The sequence below is a fragment of the Microplitis demolitor genome, chromosome 6, assembly GCF_026212275.2.
Source record: "Microplitis demolitor isolate Queensland-Clemson2020A chromosome 6, iyMicDemo2.1a, whole genome shotgun sequence".
In the NCBI taxonomy this organism is placed as follows: Eukaryota; Metazoa; Arthropoda; class Insecta; order Hymenoptera; family Braconidae; genus Microplitis; species Microplitis demolitor.
Genome location: NC_068550.1, coordinates 22,246,684 through 22,265,130, shown reverse-complemented (window position 1 = coordinate 22,265,130; position 18,447 = coordinate 22,246,684). Strand labels below are relative to the sequence as shown.

At 29.0% G+C, this 18,447-nt stretch overlaps 1 protein-coding gene across 1 annotated transcript; it reads right to left on the bottom strand.

Annotated features, from left to right (window-relative positions):
* Nucleotides 1-672: 672 nt before the first annotated feature.
* LOC103573737 (odorant receptor Or1) lies at nt 673-18,408 on the bottom strand. Its single transcript, XM_014441838.2, has 5 exons — nt 17,795-18,408; nt 15,526-16,037; nt 4,030-4,237; nt 3,777-3,932; nt 673-726 (listed from the first exon to the last, which is right to left on the bottom strand). Exons 1-5 carry the CDS (start codon nt 18,062-18,064, stop codon nt 673-675), a joined length of 1,200 nt encoding a protein of 399 aa, XP_014297324.2. The 5' UTR covers nt 18,065-18,408.
* Between the last annotated feature and the right edge of the window lie 39 nt (nt 18,409-18,447).

Here is an 18,447-nt window from a genome sequence, read left to right as displayed (position 1 = left end):
TGCTTATCAAATCGTTCCGGTATTGGGTCTTGTTCCGGTATTGGGACATTTACCTTATTTGTTAAAAGTATATAAAAAAATATATGGTGGATATGTGATAAATATCTATATTGAAAAATATATATTTTTTACATATATTGAATTATACATTTATAATAATATATTTACCCATATATAATGTTTTATATATTTTTCTGTATATATTATCTCATATAATGCTCAATGTAATTTGGCCATATATGGATAGTATATATATAACTTATAATAAGTATAATATAATAAACTTGATATATACTTCCATATATTTCGACCAACATAATTTGTGATATATGGTCTCTATATAATTGATTATATATGAAAGAATTTATATGTTTAAATATATGGTTCGCAGTATGTTGGAGTTATATTTTTCCAATATATTAAAACTTATATATTTCGCATTCATAATTGCATGGTATATGGCAAAATATAATTGACTGTTTTATTTTGATTTATTTTTGACGCCTGCCCATAAAATTCTGAAATATTTTCAAACTTAATATTACATATAATTTTCTACAGTCTCTAATATAAAATTTTATATAATTATATGTATTTTTTTTTCTCGGATGCTATAGTTTTTAAAAATACTTACTTGAATTACTTGATGGTAATTAATAGTAATAATTTTTACTATTTTGTCGAACTTTGTAATAATGTAAAAAATGAATAAGACATTCGAAGAATCTGTATAAATAATAAAATTGTTAAGAATGATGCAATAGGAGCAGAATTATTTTATTTTAAGATTAGACTATTGGTGAAATGTTTAATAGCGGCATTGCTAATTGTGTAATGTCAGTGTTTTTGATGCAAGATATTCCGTAAAAAACAATTTGTCTTTTGTGTAATAAAAAGGATAAAATCAGAAGCGAACGTGCTGGTACATAGCATGGTTGTAGCAACAGAAAAAGTGTTGGACGCTACACAACTAAACGGTGTGCTTGTAAAAAAGGAAGCGTTATGTAATTGTAAATATCATGCTAGCATACTATGTTTTAATAAACAGGGAAAGAAAATAATGGGAAGTGTTCTTGTGCATTATAGGAATAGTTCTCATAATGGTATAGGAACTGTAGCCTGACTATTATAGGGATGGTTCCTATATATTATGGGAATCATCCCTAGAATAGTATGGGTACAATTCCCATTTCATTATGGGAACCATTTCCATAGTGGTATGGGAATCGTTCCTATACCAATAGGGGAACTATTCCCATATCATTATAGGAACCATTCCTATAATTATGGAGACCACTTCTACACGGAAAAAAAATTATGGTAACTGTTCCTAGTACGTTTATGAAATATCATTCCATACCGTTATGGTAATGATTAGTTGGGATTATAGAATATAGACCCATACTTTCGGGAAAAAGTTTCCATAAGTATGGGAACAATTCCTATCATTATGGTAACAGTTTCCATATCGCATGTGAACGAATCATGGTAATGATTACCATACTCATAGGAATAGTTCCCACAAGCAAATAGTTACCGATCCTACGACCACATTGTAACGGTTCCTAAGTGTGTATGGGAATAAGCCCTATATATTATGGTAACTATTCCTATAATATTATGGTAAACATAACCATCATATTATGGTAATGGTTACCATAATATTATGGTAATAATTCCCATAATGTATGGAATTGTAACCATGATATTATGGTAACAATTACCATAATATTATGGTAACGATTACCATAATATTATGGGAATAGTTACCATAGTAGTGTGGGAATGGTTACCATAATAGTATGAGAATGGTTACCATAAAATCATGGAAATGGGCACCATAATATTATGGTAATCATTCCCATAATGTATGGAATTGTAACCATGATATTATGGTAACGATTACCATAATATTATGGGAATAGTTACCATAATAGTGTGGGAATGGTTACCATAATAGTATGAGAATGGTTACCATAAAATCATGGTAATGGTTACCATAATATTATGGTAATAATTCCCATAATGTATGGAATTGTAACCATGATATTATGGTAACAATTACCATAATATTATGGTAACGATTACCATAATATTATGGGAATAGTTACCATAGTAGTGTGGGAATGGTTACCATAATAGTATGAGAATGGTTACCATAAAATCATGGAAATGGGCACCATAATATTATGGTAATCATTCCCATAATGTATGGAATTGTAACCATGATATTATGGTAACGATTACCATAATATTATGGGAATAGTTACCATAATAGTGTGGGAATGGTTACCATAATAGTATGAGAATGGTTACCATAAAATCATGGGAATGGGTACCATAATATTATGGTAATCATTCCCATAATGTATGGAATTGTAACCATGATATTATGGTAACGATTACCATAATATTATGGTAACGGTTACCATAATATTATGGGAATAGTTACCATAATAGTGTGGGAATGGTTACCATAATAGTATGAGAATGGTTACCATAAAATCATGGGAATGGGTACCATAATATTATGGTAATCATTCCCATAATGTATGGAATTGTAACCATGATATTATGGTAACGATTACCATAATATTATGGTAACGGTTACCATAATATTATGGGAATAGTTACCATAATAGTGTGGGAATGGTTACCATAAAATCATGGGAATGGGTACCATAATATTATGGTAATAATTCCCATAATATTTAGAAATTATAATAATTTCTTTTTTTTGTAAAAAGCGTTTTTTTTTTATATTACAAAATTTTAAGTATATAAAATAACGCTTATTACAAAAAAAAATTTATTATAATTTCTAAATATTATGGGAATTATTACCATAATATTATGGTAATAGTTACCATAATATTATGGTAATAGTTACCATAATATTATGGTAACCTTTACCATAATATTATGGTAACTATTATAATAATATTATAGTAATGGTTACCATAATATTATGGTAATGATTACCATAATGTATGGGAATTATTACCATAATATTATGGTAACCATTACCATAATATTATGGTAACTATTATTATAGTTACATGGTAACGATTACCATGATGCCATAGGAACTATTCCGATACCATATAGAAATTATACACATAATTATAGAAATGATTACCATAATATATAAGGGTGCCGTTCCTATAATCAACATTTCAAAAAAACCGGTTACCTTGCAGTATGGGAACCATTCCCATAATATATTGTAACTGTTACCATAATTTTCTCTCCGTGTATAATGTTATGAGTAGCATTCCCATAATTATAGGCACTATTCCTATATGTATGGGTATCATTCCTACAATTATAAAAACTGCTCCCATAATTTAGGGTCGTAATTCCTACACTCGTATAGGAAATAATTTCACAAAATTATGGGAACCATCCCCATAATTTTCTTTCCGTGAATAAAATTTAATTCGGTTTTTTATTTAATCCGAACTAACATCTATCACCTCTAGACATTACATAATATGCAATACCGCCATTAGACATTTCACGAACCGTCTAAATACCAGAATTTTCATGTAATTCTGCAACATTACAAGATCAGTCTCAAGCTCTGTTGCATTTCATGAAATGCCTAAAAATTTCAGTCACTTTGTGTAACGGAATGACCGTTACATAATCTGTCTGCAGTTCATGAAATGTCTAATTTCACGATGTGTCTATGACATATGTAAGATGAATACTATTATACGCTGGTAAAAACTCTAAAAAATTTTTTATTACTTATTAATAAAAGTTTTACTTACACTCATAAATAATTGTAAAGACAATCTCATTAATGGGCCAGCAGTAAAAACAATTGATTTATTAAATCGTGTAATTAATAACCCTAATGACCGGTTGTAATTCTTATGGAATTTCCACCAATTACTAGCAAACGCAGCAGAACCAATACTTGCACTCTAAATACAAATTAAATTTAATTAACATAATTTTAAGTAGTCATTCATATACTTAAATGAATATATAAAGATATCATATGGAATAATTAATGCAAACCTGTATTGCAAGTTCATTACCATGATAGCAATAAATAAAAATTTGATACGTCATACAACATAAATATATCATCATACCGAAAAATTCCGTTGGTATAAAAACAGTCATTTTTGTTATATGAAATGCGGTGATACAAATAATTAAGCAATTAACAGTCAATTGAAATAAAATAATCAATCCAAAAATATCTTCAATCTCCTTTACAAAACTAAAATTATTAACACACTTTTCTACTGTACACGGAGAAAAAATTATAGTAACTGTTCCTAGTACGTTTATGAAATACCATCCCATACCGTTATGGTAATGATTACTTGGGATTATGGGATATAGACCCATACTTTCTGGGAAGGTTTCCATAAATATGGTAACAATTCCTATCATCATGGTAATAGTTCCCATATCGCATGTGAAAAAATCATGGTAATGATTACCATACTCATAGGAATAGTTCCCATAAGCAAATAGGAACTAATCCTATAATCACATTGTAACGGTTCCTAAGCGTATATGGTAATGGTTACCATAATATTATGGTACTGGTTACTATAATATTATGGAAATGGTTACCATAATATTATGGGAATGGTTACCATAATATTATGGGAATGGTTACCATAATATTATGGGAATGGTTACTATAATATTATGGGAATGGTTACTATAATATTATGGGAATAGTTACCATAATATTATGGGAATGGTTACTATAATATTGTGGGAATGGTAACTATAATGTTATGGTAATAGTTACCATAATAGTATGGTAATAGTTATTATGACATTGTGGGAATAGTTATTATAATATTATGGGAATGGTTACCATAATATTATGGGAATAGTTACCATAATAGTATGGTAATAGTTATTATAATATTGTGGGAATAGTTATTATAATATTATGGGAATGGTTACTATAATATTATGGGAATAGTTACCATAATATTATGGGAATAGCTACCATAATATTTTGGGAATGGTTACTATAATATTATGGGAATGGTTACTATAATATTATGGGAATAGTTACCATAATATTATGGGAATGGTTACTATAATATTGTGGGAATGGTAACTATAATATTATGGTAATAGTTACCATAATAGTATGGTAATAGTTATTATGATATTGTGGGAATAGTTATTATAATATTATGGGAATGGTTACCATAATATTATGGGAATAGTTACCATAATAGTATGGTAATAGTTATTATAATATTGTGGGAATAGTTATTTTAATATTATGGGAATGGTTACTATAATATTATGGGAATAGTTACCATAATATTATGGGAATAGTTACCATAATATTATGGGAATGGTTACTATAATATTGTGGGAATGGTAACTATAATATTATGGTAATAGTTACCATAATAGTATGGTAATAGTTATTACAATATTGTGGGAATAGTTATTATAATATTATGGGAATGGTTACCATAATATTATGGAAATAGTTACTATAATATTATGGGAATGATTACCATAGTATTATGGGAATGGTAACTATAATATTATGGGAATAGTTACCATGATAGTATGGTAATAGTTATTATAATATTGTGGGAATAGTTACCATAATAGTATGGTAATAGTTATTATAATATTGTGGGAATAGTTACCATAATAGTATGGGAATGGTTACTATAATATTGTGGGAATAGTTACCATAATATTATGGGAATGGTTACCATAATATTATGGGAATAGTTACTATAATATTATGGGAATGGTTACTATAATATTGTGGGAATGGTAACTATAATATTATGGGAATAGTTACCATAATAGTATGGTAATAGTTATTACAATATTGTGGGAATAGTTATTATAATATTATGGGAATGGTTACCATAATATTATGGAAATAGTTACTATAATATTATGGGAATGATTACCATAGTATTATGGGAATGGTAACTATAATATTATGGGAATAGTTACCATGATAGTATGGTAATAGTTATTATAATATTGTGGGAATAGTTACTATAATATTATGGGAATGGTTACCATAATATTATGGGAATGGTTACCATAATATTATGGGAATGGTTACTATAATATTGTGGGAATAGTTACCATAATATTATGGGAATGGTTACCATAATATTATGGGAATAGTTACTATAATATTATGGGAATGGTTACTATAATATTGTGGGAATGGTAACTATAATATTATGGGAATAGTTACCATAATAGTATGGTAATAGTTATTATAATATTGTGGGAATAGTTACCATAATAGTATGGTAATAGTTATTATAATATTGTGGGAATAGTTACTATAATATTATGGGAATGGTTACCATAATATTATGGGAATGGTTACCATAATATGATGGGAATGGTTACCATAATATTCAGAAATTATAATAATTTTTTAATTTTGTAATAAGCGTTTTTTTTGTATACTTAATCTTTTTGTGAAACTATATTACAATAAAATATTATTTTTGGTCAGATAAAAATTAATTTGTGAATAATAATAATAATAATAATAAATAACTTCATAATAATTTACACTGCAAAATTCTATAGTAAAAAAAAAATTATTATAATTTCTAAATATTATGGTAACCATTCCCATAACATTATGGTAACTATTCCCATAATATCATAGTAACCATTACCATAATATTATGGTAACCATTCCCATAATATTATTGTAACCATTACCATTATATTATAGTAACCATTCCCATAATATTATGGTGACCATTCCCATAATATTATAGTAACTATTCCCATAATATTATAGTAACCATTACCATAATATTATAATAACCATTACCATAGGTACATAGTAACGATTACCATCATTCCATAGGAACTATTCCGATACCATGTAGGAATTATACCCGTAATTATAGGAATGGTTTCTATAATATATATGGGTGCCGTTTCTATAATCAACAATTAAAAAAAAGCCGGTTACCATGCAGTATGGGAATCATTCCCATAATATATTGTAACTGTGACTATAATTTTCTCTCCGTGTAGATGAAAATATAAATGTTATATTCTCGTTATTCAATATATTTAGTAGATCGCAAAAGACACTTCATTCGATTATGATTGTTAAATGATAAATTGAATTGAATTTTTTTCATAATTGTAACTTATTCATTTATTAATCTATACATATCCCATTTACGGTAGGGAGAGACTATCTATTATTATATTACACACCAAGATAAGAAAGTAAAATTTACTACTTTAGGTATGCAATACAAAAATTACAACGCGCTTGCGCAATCGCCGTTTATAAAAGTATGACTTTCTTACCGTTAAACAAGGCAGGAATTTAAATTTTCGTTTTCGTCAGGCATAATTAGACACGCGAGCTAGAATGTCCTATAGTCAATGCTCCCTGAAGTTGCTCTCCGCGGACAGGACCATTCTCTAAAGTTGCTTTTTTCCCTTCTCCTCATTCTGCATTCTCACCAGTAGGATAATTGATTCCCCTATGCGCGTTTTGATGCGTCACAAAATCAAAACAAACGATTTTAGATATACATTGAGGCTAACCTTAAATCGTGATTTTTAAATTATTTTTAATATTCTAATATTAATAAATAAATAATAAATAATAAATTAGCGCATTAATCCCTAATTTGAAACATTGATTGAACTGGTATTTGCAATGATGAAAAATTTTTTTTTAATCACCGCTCAGAAATTTGAAAAAATAAACTAATAAAATTTATTACATCTCGAAAATACTTCTGCAAATTATTTATAAGTTGCTCAGATAGTTTTATTAATGATAAAAAAATTGTATTTCTAGGTTAACTCTCGCATAACAAAATATGTATTCAATTAATTATAGATATTTGAATCGCGCGCCAGAATCTTGAATTCTGATTTGTCTAGTAAAAAAAAGAGTGGGAGAACATCCAAGCAACTTTAGACAGCGTATCCTGTCAACTTTAGGGAGCTTTGACTGTATACTATTTCACCATAGCTGCACCGGATGTTTGAATTCCTATCCGGCTTAGAGAGAAGAAAGTAGTTCTTTTCTCTAATGGGAAAACAGGTGATAAAAATTAGCAAACGTGCTAGAATACCCACAAATAGGGACCAAAATTTAAACTTTCAGGTACATATTTAGTGAAAAATAGTATACACACTTTGGGGGAAGGGAGGGGGTCTCTATCCGCTTGATTGCCACCCTCGCCTTCGGCTTGAATAGGCAATTACACACACGGCTTAGAATGTCCTACTTTTCCATCTTGGTGTGTAATGCACTATTTCTATATTCAAAGCTGTCATGAATTTATCAATAGTTTAGTGACTTTGAATCGAAATGATGTTCATACATAAGGTAAATGTCCCACTACCAGAACGACGAAGGGTACACGACTGATTTTTATCGTTTTAAAAATATTCAAATAAATTATAAACCAAAATAATTTATTACATCATATAGAATAGACATTTACCAATTCAAAAATAATCAAATTAGTTCATTTTTCTTAAATTTAATATAAAAAAAAAATTTTTTTCTAAGAGACCCAAAAGACCCAATACCGGAACGCTGAAATAGCCTTGTCCCAATACGGGAATTCAGTTGTCCTAATACCGGAACAGTAAATAAAATAAGTTATTTTTTGCATTTATTCATGGTGAAAATATCAATAATTATTAAATAATATTAATGTAGAACGAGTATGAATGTAGCAGACATCAGAGAACTTTAAAATTATAAATAAATAAGATAAATAATTAAAAAAATAATGTTTACAATAAAAGGACTATTAATTTCAAAATTTTTTGAATTTGTATTTTTTTTAATTTTATATTATTAATTATTTACTCGATTTATTAATAATTTTGAATTTGACTGATGTCTACTATATCACACCCATAATGTAAAATGTATTTAAAATTTTAAAATGATTGAATATTCAATGAAAATAAATATTTTGAACTAAAGAATAGAAACAAAATAAATCATTTGAGGTTATACTAGAAAAATAATTAAAAAAAAAAAAAAATAAAAACAAAAATTTAAAATTATGATTTAAATTAAAGTTTATCTATACTTAATCTATTTTTCATAACAATCATACATACTACATTAAATATTAGGGCTCAAAAAATCATTAATATTGTACTTGATTTAGCCAGTCAATGAAACTCACCGTTAATGTCTATCTATAACATTAATATGATTGGCTGTTCCGGTACTGGGCACGGGTTCATTTTGGCCTACCAATAGACGAACAGTAAAATTAATATAATAATATTATTTTTTTCATATTTTTAATATGTTTTCTTGAATTCTATGTCATTCAAGATGCATATACAAAAAAAAAATCTGGGCGTCGGTTGACCCTGCGGGCCAGCCCCAAAACTTCCCGCTATTTTCGACCTCAAAGAGCTCGAAAACATTAGTGTAGATATATTTTTGAGCTCTTCGAGCTCGAAAATGCTATCACATGCAATTGTTTTTTTACGATCTTTTCAAGCTCTAACAAGTTACCTGTTATGCTGAAGTTTGAAAATTTAAGAATCGAAAATCATCAATGAAGCGGTTTTTAAAATTTAGTTCCTGATTACGTTCAGTAAAATAAGTGTATTGAGGCAGAAATCAATGTCAGGGATCAAAATCAAGATTTAAATAAGTTTTGACTCATGTAAGAAACAACAAAATATGAAATATCCGAGAAAAATATTAAAAACTACATTTTATCGATTTTTTTTGTTGATAATATGATTTAAACTAATAACCAAGTTCGATGACACTATATGATCGAAAGAAACCATAAAAAGGATGAGTTGGTATAATTTCAGACACATTTTGGTACCTTATATTATGATTTATCCGGAAAAAATAACATAAAATGTTATTTTTTTAACTTTTCCACGCCGATATCTTTCGAACTAATTAATCGATTTTGACGTTTGAGGTAGCAATCAACGCGTTTTATTGAATTCTTGAGCTGTTAAAAATTTGAAATCGATCGCGTCAGTCGTTTCGAAAATATTTAGAAAAAACCGTTTTTCACCATTTATTTCTCCCGCGATAACTCTCGAACGAATTATCCGATTTTGATGTTTGAGGTGGCAATCGACGCGTTCCATTGAGTACTAGAGCTGATGAGATTTTGAAGTTGATCGTATAAGTCGTTTTTGAGAAATCAATAAAAAACTAAAAAAAAATTTTTTTTTTTTCGTAATTCGCAAATATTTTCGAGTCTATTCGATCAAATAATTTGAAATTTTCAGGAAAGTTGATGGCCAACAAGCTCTTTCGATTGCCACCCCAACCATCCAAATCGATTTATTAGTTCAAAAGTTACAAAGAGTTTACACACACACACACACACACACACACACACACACACACACACACACACACACACACACACACACACACATACACACACTCGGACATCATTCTGAAAATAGTCAGAATAGCTTCCTAGGACCTCAAAACGTCGACATCTGATGAAAACTTGATTTTCGAAAATCGGGGTGAAAACAATAACTTCCCGAAATTTTTGAAAATCGTCGATTTTCTTAGCGGGAAGTTAAAAAGCCATTTTCATTGAATTTCATCAGCCCATTTGTCATACAAAATATTATAAAATCGTTTTCTCACGAAATGGATTTTCATAAATGTTTTAATGCTAACTTTGTTACCAATTATTCATTATAGACGCCAGACAAGTAAAGTACTCAAGTTATTTATAAGGGTGCTGTGTATAAGTATACATGTATTTTGGTCAATAGGTAATATCGTATAAACAATGTATCAAATATTTAATGCTTTAAAAATGTCATTACTCGAAATATTCTATACCCGTACCTAAATAAAATGTATTTTTTCCTAGAGAAAGCAGCAGACATACACAGGTATAATTATGTCACCGGATATTCCCTTACCTTATCTGCACAAATCCTTAGGATTAATATTAAAATAAGTCTAAATGGGAAAGTAATGAACGATGTAAAGTAGCCATTGACCCTTACCATAAAGATCTAATTACTGATGTTACGGTGCAAATGTCCCATTGGATCCAAAATCCCCTCCCTGAAATATTGCAGTGCATTTAAACGTCGGTCCTTAAAATTTCAACATCATTGAGTTTCAAACTCTAGCCAAGTTGTCTCTGGGTATAACTGAAATTTCAAACTCCAAATTTTCATAATTGAATCATCATGAGTGATGTGAAGTGTTTAGTGTCGTCAAGTCCACAATCTGCAACTGGATTCAAACGGTGCGCCGATATTTTTGATGTTGAGCATGATGCTCAATACAAAAAACCTAAAATTGAAGAATTCAGCGAAGTGACTCCATCTAACACTTCCTTGCCAACATGTGGACTGGACGGTAATTTAAACTTTCGTCCAGTGAACGTTCAACGAGTTAAAACGACCATTAGTGTCAACATAAAGACAAAAATGGTGCCCAAGAAGAAGATGGTTCGGATGCCTCAACCAGTCGTTGTCGAGAAGGAAGTAGAACTGATCACTGTTCCCAAGCAAGTGAAGCCAGATCTTCAGCGGAGACAATTGCGAGTGATGCAGCCAGTTTCCAAAAGCCACGAGATGTCTGGGCTTTGTTCCATCATGTGAAGAAACGACGTGCACAGATATCGTGTTAATTTGTAAATATCTTTTTTTACATATATATTTTTTTCACGTGTGTGCGTGTATTCGGGTGTGTGTGTGTACGTGTGTGCAAATATGTGCGTACATGTGTTCAGATGTTCGTGAGTGTGTGTGCGAATGTGTGAGTATGTGTTCACGTGTTCGAGTGTGTGCGTGTGCGTTTTTACTTCGATTTAATTTAGTTGTTTTTTTTTTTTAATAATATTTTCAAAATTTTTCTCCGGAGTGAATTTCACTCTGGAGTGCCATGTGACAGGGCAGCAATGGTTACTGTTTTTTTTCTCTGTGTGTAAAAACACATTCTGGAAAGCTTGCTTGTTTCTCACGTATAAGGTAAATGTCCCAATACCAGAACGACGAAGGGTACACGACTGATTTTTATCGTTTTAAAAATATTCAAATAAATTATAAACCAAAATAATTTATTACATCATATAGAATAGACATTTACCAATTCAAAAATAATCAAATTAGTTTATTTTTCTTAAATTTAATAGAAAAAAAAAATTTTTTTCTATGGCATCCAAAAGACCCAATACCGGAACGCTGAAATAGCCGTGTCCCAATACGGGAATTCGGTTGTCCTAATACCGGAACAGTAAATAAAATAAGTTATTTTTTGCATTTATTCATGGTGAAAATATCAATAATTATTAAATAATATTAATGTAGAACGAGTATGAATGTAGCAGACATCAGAGAACTTTAAAATTATAAATAAATAAGATAAATAATTAAAAAAATAATATTTACACAAAAGCACTATTAATTTCAAAATTTTTTGAATTTGCATTTTTTTAAATTTTATATTATTAATTATTTACTCGATTTATTAATAATTTTAAATTTGTCTGATGTCTGCAATATCACACCCACAATGTAAAATGTATTTAAAATTTACAAATGATTGAATATTCAATGACAATAAATATTTTGAACTAAAGAATAGAAACAAAATAAATCATTGGAGGTTATACTAGAAAAATAATTGAAAAAAAAAACTAAAAACAAAAATTTATTTTTTATGATTTAAATCAAAGTTTACCTATACTTAATCTATTTTTTATAACAATTATACATACTGCATTAAATATTAGGGCTCCAGTAATAATTGATGTTGTACTTGATTTAGCCAGTCAATAAAACTCACCGTTAATGTCTGTCGATAACATTAATATGATTGGCTGTTCCGGTACTGGGCACGGATTCATTTTGGTGTACCAATAGACGAACAGTTAAATTAATATAATAATACTATTTTTTTCATATTTTTAATATGTTTTCTGAATTTTATGTCATTCAAGATGCATATACAAAAAAAAAAAATGATTGAAAAGTAATTCTATGCATTTTCTATAAGCTTAAGACCATTGACTGATTTCTTAGCAAAACCATTAAGAGACATGAAAAAGTCATGAATCCGAGACTATTGCTCTAATTAAAATTTTTTTTTTTATATTTCAATTATTTTCTAAAATCTATTTTATATCTTGTTTTTTAACTGAAAGATTAAGGTTTCAAATAAAGAAAGTTTTATTTAGTTTCATCGCGTACGAGTTGAAATATAATATAATGATTATCAAATCGTTCCGGTATTGGATCTTGTTTCGGTATAGGGACATTTACCTTACGAGTCCAATTTTCTCGATCTGTTGATTCAAGCGCTGTCCGATGATAAAAGCAATATACGCTTCTGTAGTCACTTTGATCTTAGTAATTGCCCTTTTTGGATAACATAAATATAATGACTCTAATCAACTCAGCTTGTGTTTCATCGGTTATCGAACAAAATCTAACTAAAAAGATTCAAAGTGTATAGTTATCATGAGTTTAAAAAGAATGAAAAAAGGGTACTTGCAACAAGTATGTGGGCAAGAAGTATAAGTTCTTTGATATTACTAGGAACGTTGTTTAATTAAGGAAGTGATATGAGCAAAATTGTGAAATAAAGGTTAACTGAGTTCAAAACTTACTTTTGAAAACGAAATTTGGACTTATTTTTTGACAGGGAAGTTGGCTTGGATGTTGCGGTTCAAAAGCTATTTTATTTCATCAAAATCTGACGTAAGAGTATAAGAATAATTATTTTTCTTGTTTCGAAGAATAGATCGCTATTTATAATTAAATTGAGTTTTTCTTTTTAAAAATTATTAAGCTGAGCTACATTTTTTCACGTGAAAATCATATTGATATTACAAAATTGAGTTTAAAATTCGCTATTCATGCCTTCATACGTCCAAAGACACACATATACACACAATAAATTTGTATGCAAACACATATGCTTTAATCTAAATATGTATTCTCTGCTCACACAAACATATACGAGCTCATTCACGCTTATTGGAATTCAAATAAATTTTTAATAACATCGTAATCGTGGACTAGACTTTTATTGGCGTCAATTTTTAAATGTCTTATTTCAAAATTTAATATAGTCTTTGTTAAAATTACGATGTTAAATAGTAAAGAATAAAATCTACATCAGAATTTTAATAAAGACTATAGTAAATTTTGAAATACGACATTTAAAAATTTACGCCAATGAAAGTTTAGTCCACGATTACGATGTTAATTTCGTAAATTGTAGTGGAATTTTCTTTCCGTGTACACGGAGAGAAAATTATAGTAACAGTTACAATATATTATGGGAATAGTTCCCATACTGCATGGTAACTGGTTTTTTTGAAATGTTGATTATAGGAACGGCACCCATATATATTATGGTAACCATTCCTATAATTATGGATATAATTCCCATACGGTATCGGAATAGTTTCTATGCAATTATGGTAATCGTTACTATGTACGTATGGTAATGGTTACTATAATATTATGGGAATGGTTACCATAATATTATGGTAGCCATTACCATATACGCTTAGGAACTGTTACAATGTGGTTATAGGATTGGTTTCTATTTGCTTATGGGAACTATTCCTATGAGTATGGTAATCATTACCATGATTCTTTCATATGCGATATAGGAACTGTTACCATAATGATAGGAATTGTTACCATATTTATGGAAACCTTCCCAAAAAGTATGGGTCTATATCCCATAATCCCTAGTAATCATTACCATAACGGTATAGGATGATATTTCATAAACGTACTAGGAACAGTTCCTTTAATTTTTTTTTCCGTGTAGTAGGAATTCTCTTAGTATTTTCGTAAAATAAGTACTCAATTTTTTCAACTTCTCGCTATGATATATCTATACTATAGTCGGACATCATTCTGAAAATAGTCAGAATAGCTTCCTAGAACCTCAAAACGTCGACATCTGATGAAAACTCGATTTTCAAAAATCGGGGTGAAAACAATAACTTCCCGAAATTTTTGAAAATCGTCGATTTTCTTAGCGGGAAGTCAAAAATGATTGAAAAGTAATTCTATGCATTTTCTATAAGCTTAAAACCATTGACTGATTTCTTAGCAAAACCTTCAAGAGACATAAAAAAGTCTTGAATCCGAGACTATTGCTCTAATTAACATTTTTTTTTTTTTATATTTTAAATATTTTCTAAAATCTATTTTATATCTTATTTTTTAAGTGAAAGATTAAGGTTTTAAGTAAAGAAAGTTTTATTTAGTTTCATCGCGTACGAGTTGAAATATAATATAATGACTATCAAATCGTTCCGGTCTTGGGTCTTGTTCCGGTATTGGGACATTTACCTTACATAAAAAAAATGTTCTCCTAAATACAATAAAACGAAATGAATACTTTCGTAGAAAAAAAATTACAAGAAAAACAATTCACCCCTACTTAATATTGAAATGCTCAAAATAATGAAAAATATTAACTTTAACTCCTATAAATATTTCGAATCCCTACGGCAATAAAATATTAATCCTTACTTGTAAATTTCATTACTATGTTCAACCATTTTATTGATTTCGTTATTCATGAAATCTTCATAATCACATTCATTGTTTGAATTATAATCAAAATCCGAACCAACATTTTTAAGATTTTGTTTTATTATTTCTAATTGGCAACATGCAGCGTTTATTAGTCCAGTTACCAGAGTATCCATACCGATATTGTGAAAACATGCAATAATAACTGCAACAGCTTGATGACCAGAAGTTATCTCAAATGCTGGACTCTTTTTTGTATCATAAGGATACCATGCTTCCATAGGAAGACGTCTTGTGTTTCCTGCAACTGCATCAGCCAACGGAGTCAAACCCCAACATAGAACAGCAACTGTACCAAAACTTTGATATGCTATATGGTGATACAATCCTTGCCATGCATAATAAGTAAACACACGTTCATATTTATCATCGTTATGATAATAATTTGTCGTAGAAAGTTTATCTAAAAGTACTTGAATTCGTTTTTGATTTCCCAATATTACGAATACCTTTATTAAAAATAATTATGATTAAATTCAGTTATAAAAGTTTAAATCACCCTAGCAGATTAGTGAAATCTCGATATAAACCCTTATTAACCGGTTTAAATGTGCGGAAAAAAATCTGAAAGTAACCGTTCGTAGTAAGTTTAAGAAATATCATCCCATACCGTTATGGTAATGATTACTTGGAATTATGGGATAGGCCCATGCTTTCTAGGAGAAGATTTCATAACTATGGGAATAGTTTTCATCTTTTTGGTAACAGTTTCCATATCGCATGGTAATAGAATTATTGTAATGATTACCATACTCATGAGAATAGTTCCCATGAGCAAATAGGAACAAATCTTATAACCCCATGGTAACGGTTTCTAAGTGCATATAGGAATAAACTCTATATATTATGGTAATCATTCCCATAACATGGGGATTTTCACCATGAGATTATATTAATGGTTATGACATACTATGGTAATAATTACCATACATTAAGATAATAGTTACCATAATATTATAGTAATCGCTAGCATAATATTATAGCAATGATTACCATACAATTATGGTGATTGTTACCATATTGTTATTGTAATCATTTCCATACATTATGGAAATTATTATCACTATATTGGGTAGTGATTACCTTACTACATATTACAGGAGCAATTATCATAGTGGAACAGTAACGATTACCATAATTCTATAGGAACTATTCCGATATCATATAGAAATTATATCCATATTTATGGGAATGATTACCATAATATATATGGGTGCCCTTTCTATAATCGACATTTCGAAAAACCCACACGGAGAAAAAAATATAGTAAATTTTACTAAAAAATATGAGAATAATTACTAAATTTAAATAGTAATCTTGAAACACCGATGATTTATATGAAAAATTAATAAACAGATAAGCATATTTTACAAGTCGTTTAATAATTTCTCATATACTGGTTATGGAAAATCTCCTATATTGTATATTAATCTTTAGTTATATTTAGTAAGTTTTACTATTCTGTTTAGTAAATTTTACTATATTAGAATGGAAACAAAAAATTAAATTTTTATTAGCTTCTAACTTTTCATAATTATTGCTATCATTTTGATTGTTATTATTATTTATGTCATCTGTATTGGTGTTGTTGTCAAATTCGTTTTTAAAAAATCAGTTGGTTTCAACCGAGATTCGAACCCTGATCTCCCGCGCGCGAGTCCTTTCCTATGTCTGGCAGCCCGATGTCTCCTTTAGATAAAAGTTTCAGAACTTGTAATACATATTTGTATATCCTCTCCCCACCAACTATTAATTTTATCTATACACAGTAGAATTTACTGTACAGATAGTAAAAAAATATAATCATGTTAGTAATTCTGAAAATCTTATTATGTAATTATTATTAACTAGTAAATTTTACTAAATGTTTAGTAATAATTACAATGCAGAATATATTTTTTCCTATCTGATAGTAAATTTTACTACAGTATTGTAATTTTTACTATACTTTTTTCTCCGTACAGTTACCATGCGTTATGGGAACCATTCCCATAATATATTGTAATTGTCACCATAAATTTCTCTCCGAGTACTTTTAGCTTAAAGTAGGAATCAAACTCACGATAAACCCTGTTTAGACTTGACATTAACCGAAACCCAAATAAAACCCCTGCGTTTAATCGATTTAACTAATCCTCAGAGATATCATAAAATAAAAGTTTTTTTTTTTAAAAATACAGTATAAAAATAGTTAGAGTACGAAAACCTTGTATGCATGAATACTGTTAGTCATTAATAAAAATGCAGTTGCTATCATAAGTTCTATATTACCCCAAATCACAAACAAGTTAACAGTTTGTACAGTCAAATAAATTCCCAAAATGAAAATAAAACTAACACACGTATATAGTAAATAAATACTTCGATAAGGTTCCAATATCGGTGGCCAAGTTCCGATATATTTTGTCAGAGTAAGCGATACCTTTATGTTGTAATACGGTTCTAAATGACGCAATTTGATGTTATCTAATTCCATTTTATCGTATTGTGCAGTGCACGTTCAAAACTCGACTAAACGTGATTGCGACTGAATATACGTCAGATCAAAAGCTCTTGTCAACTTAATTATTCATAAAATAAAATTTTAAGGTAAACCATAATATGTACTCTGTATTGTATTACATGTTCAGTAATTATTTAGCTGAAAATTATAGTAGCGTTTACCAACTTCAGAGGAAAAGGAAATTTCATCAATAGTGTTATTACAACTGTATAAATACTGTAGTTATAATTACAAATTTATAAGACGTGACTTGTAATCACGCTAACGCTATTAGCAATAGTCGTATTAGTATGTAATTTCTTCCGATCATATGTTACTTGCACGAGACGTATACCTCAAGCTATACATTATATAGC

What these genes read in the sequence shown, in the direction of transcription:
- LOC103573737 (XM_014441838.2), bottom strand. Translation starts at nt 18,064, where the DNA reads ATGGAATTAGATAACATCAAATTGCGTCATTTAGAACCGTATTACAAC. An exon ending in CATAGTAATGAAATTTACAA is followed by an intron (nt 4,238 to 15,525) that starts GTAAGGATTAAT and finishes TAATAATTTTAG; the next exon opens with TTTTGTAAAGGAGATTGAAG. An exon ending in CTTTACAATTATTTATGAGT is followed by an intron (nt 727 to 3,776) that starts GTAAGTAAAACT and finishes TTATTTATACAG; the next exon opens with ATTCTTCGAATGTCTTATTC.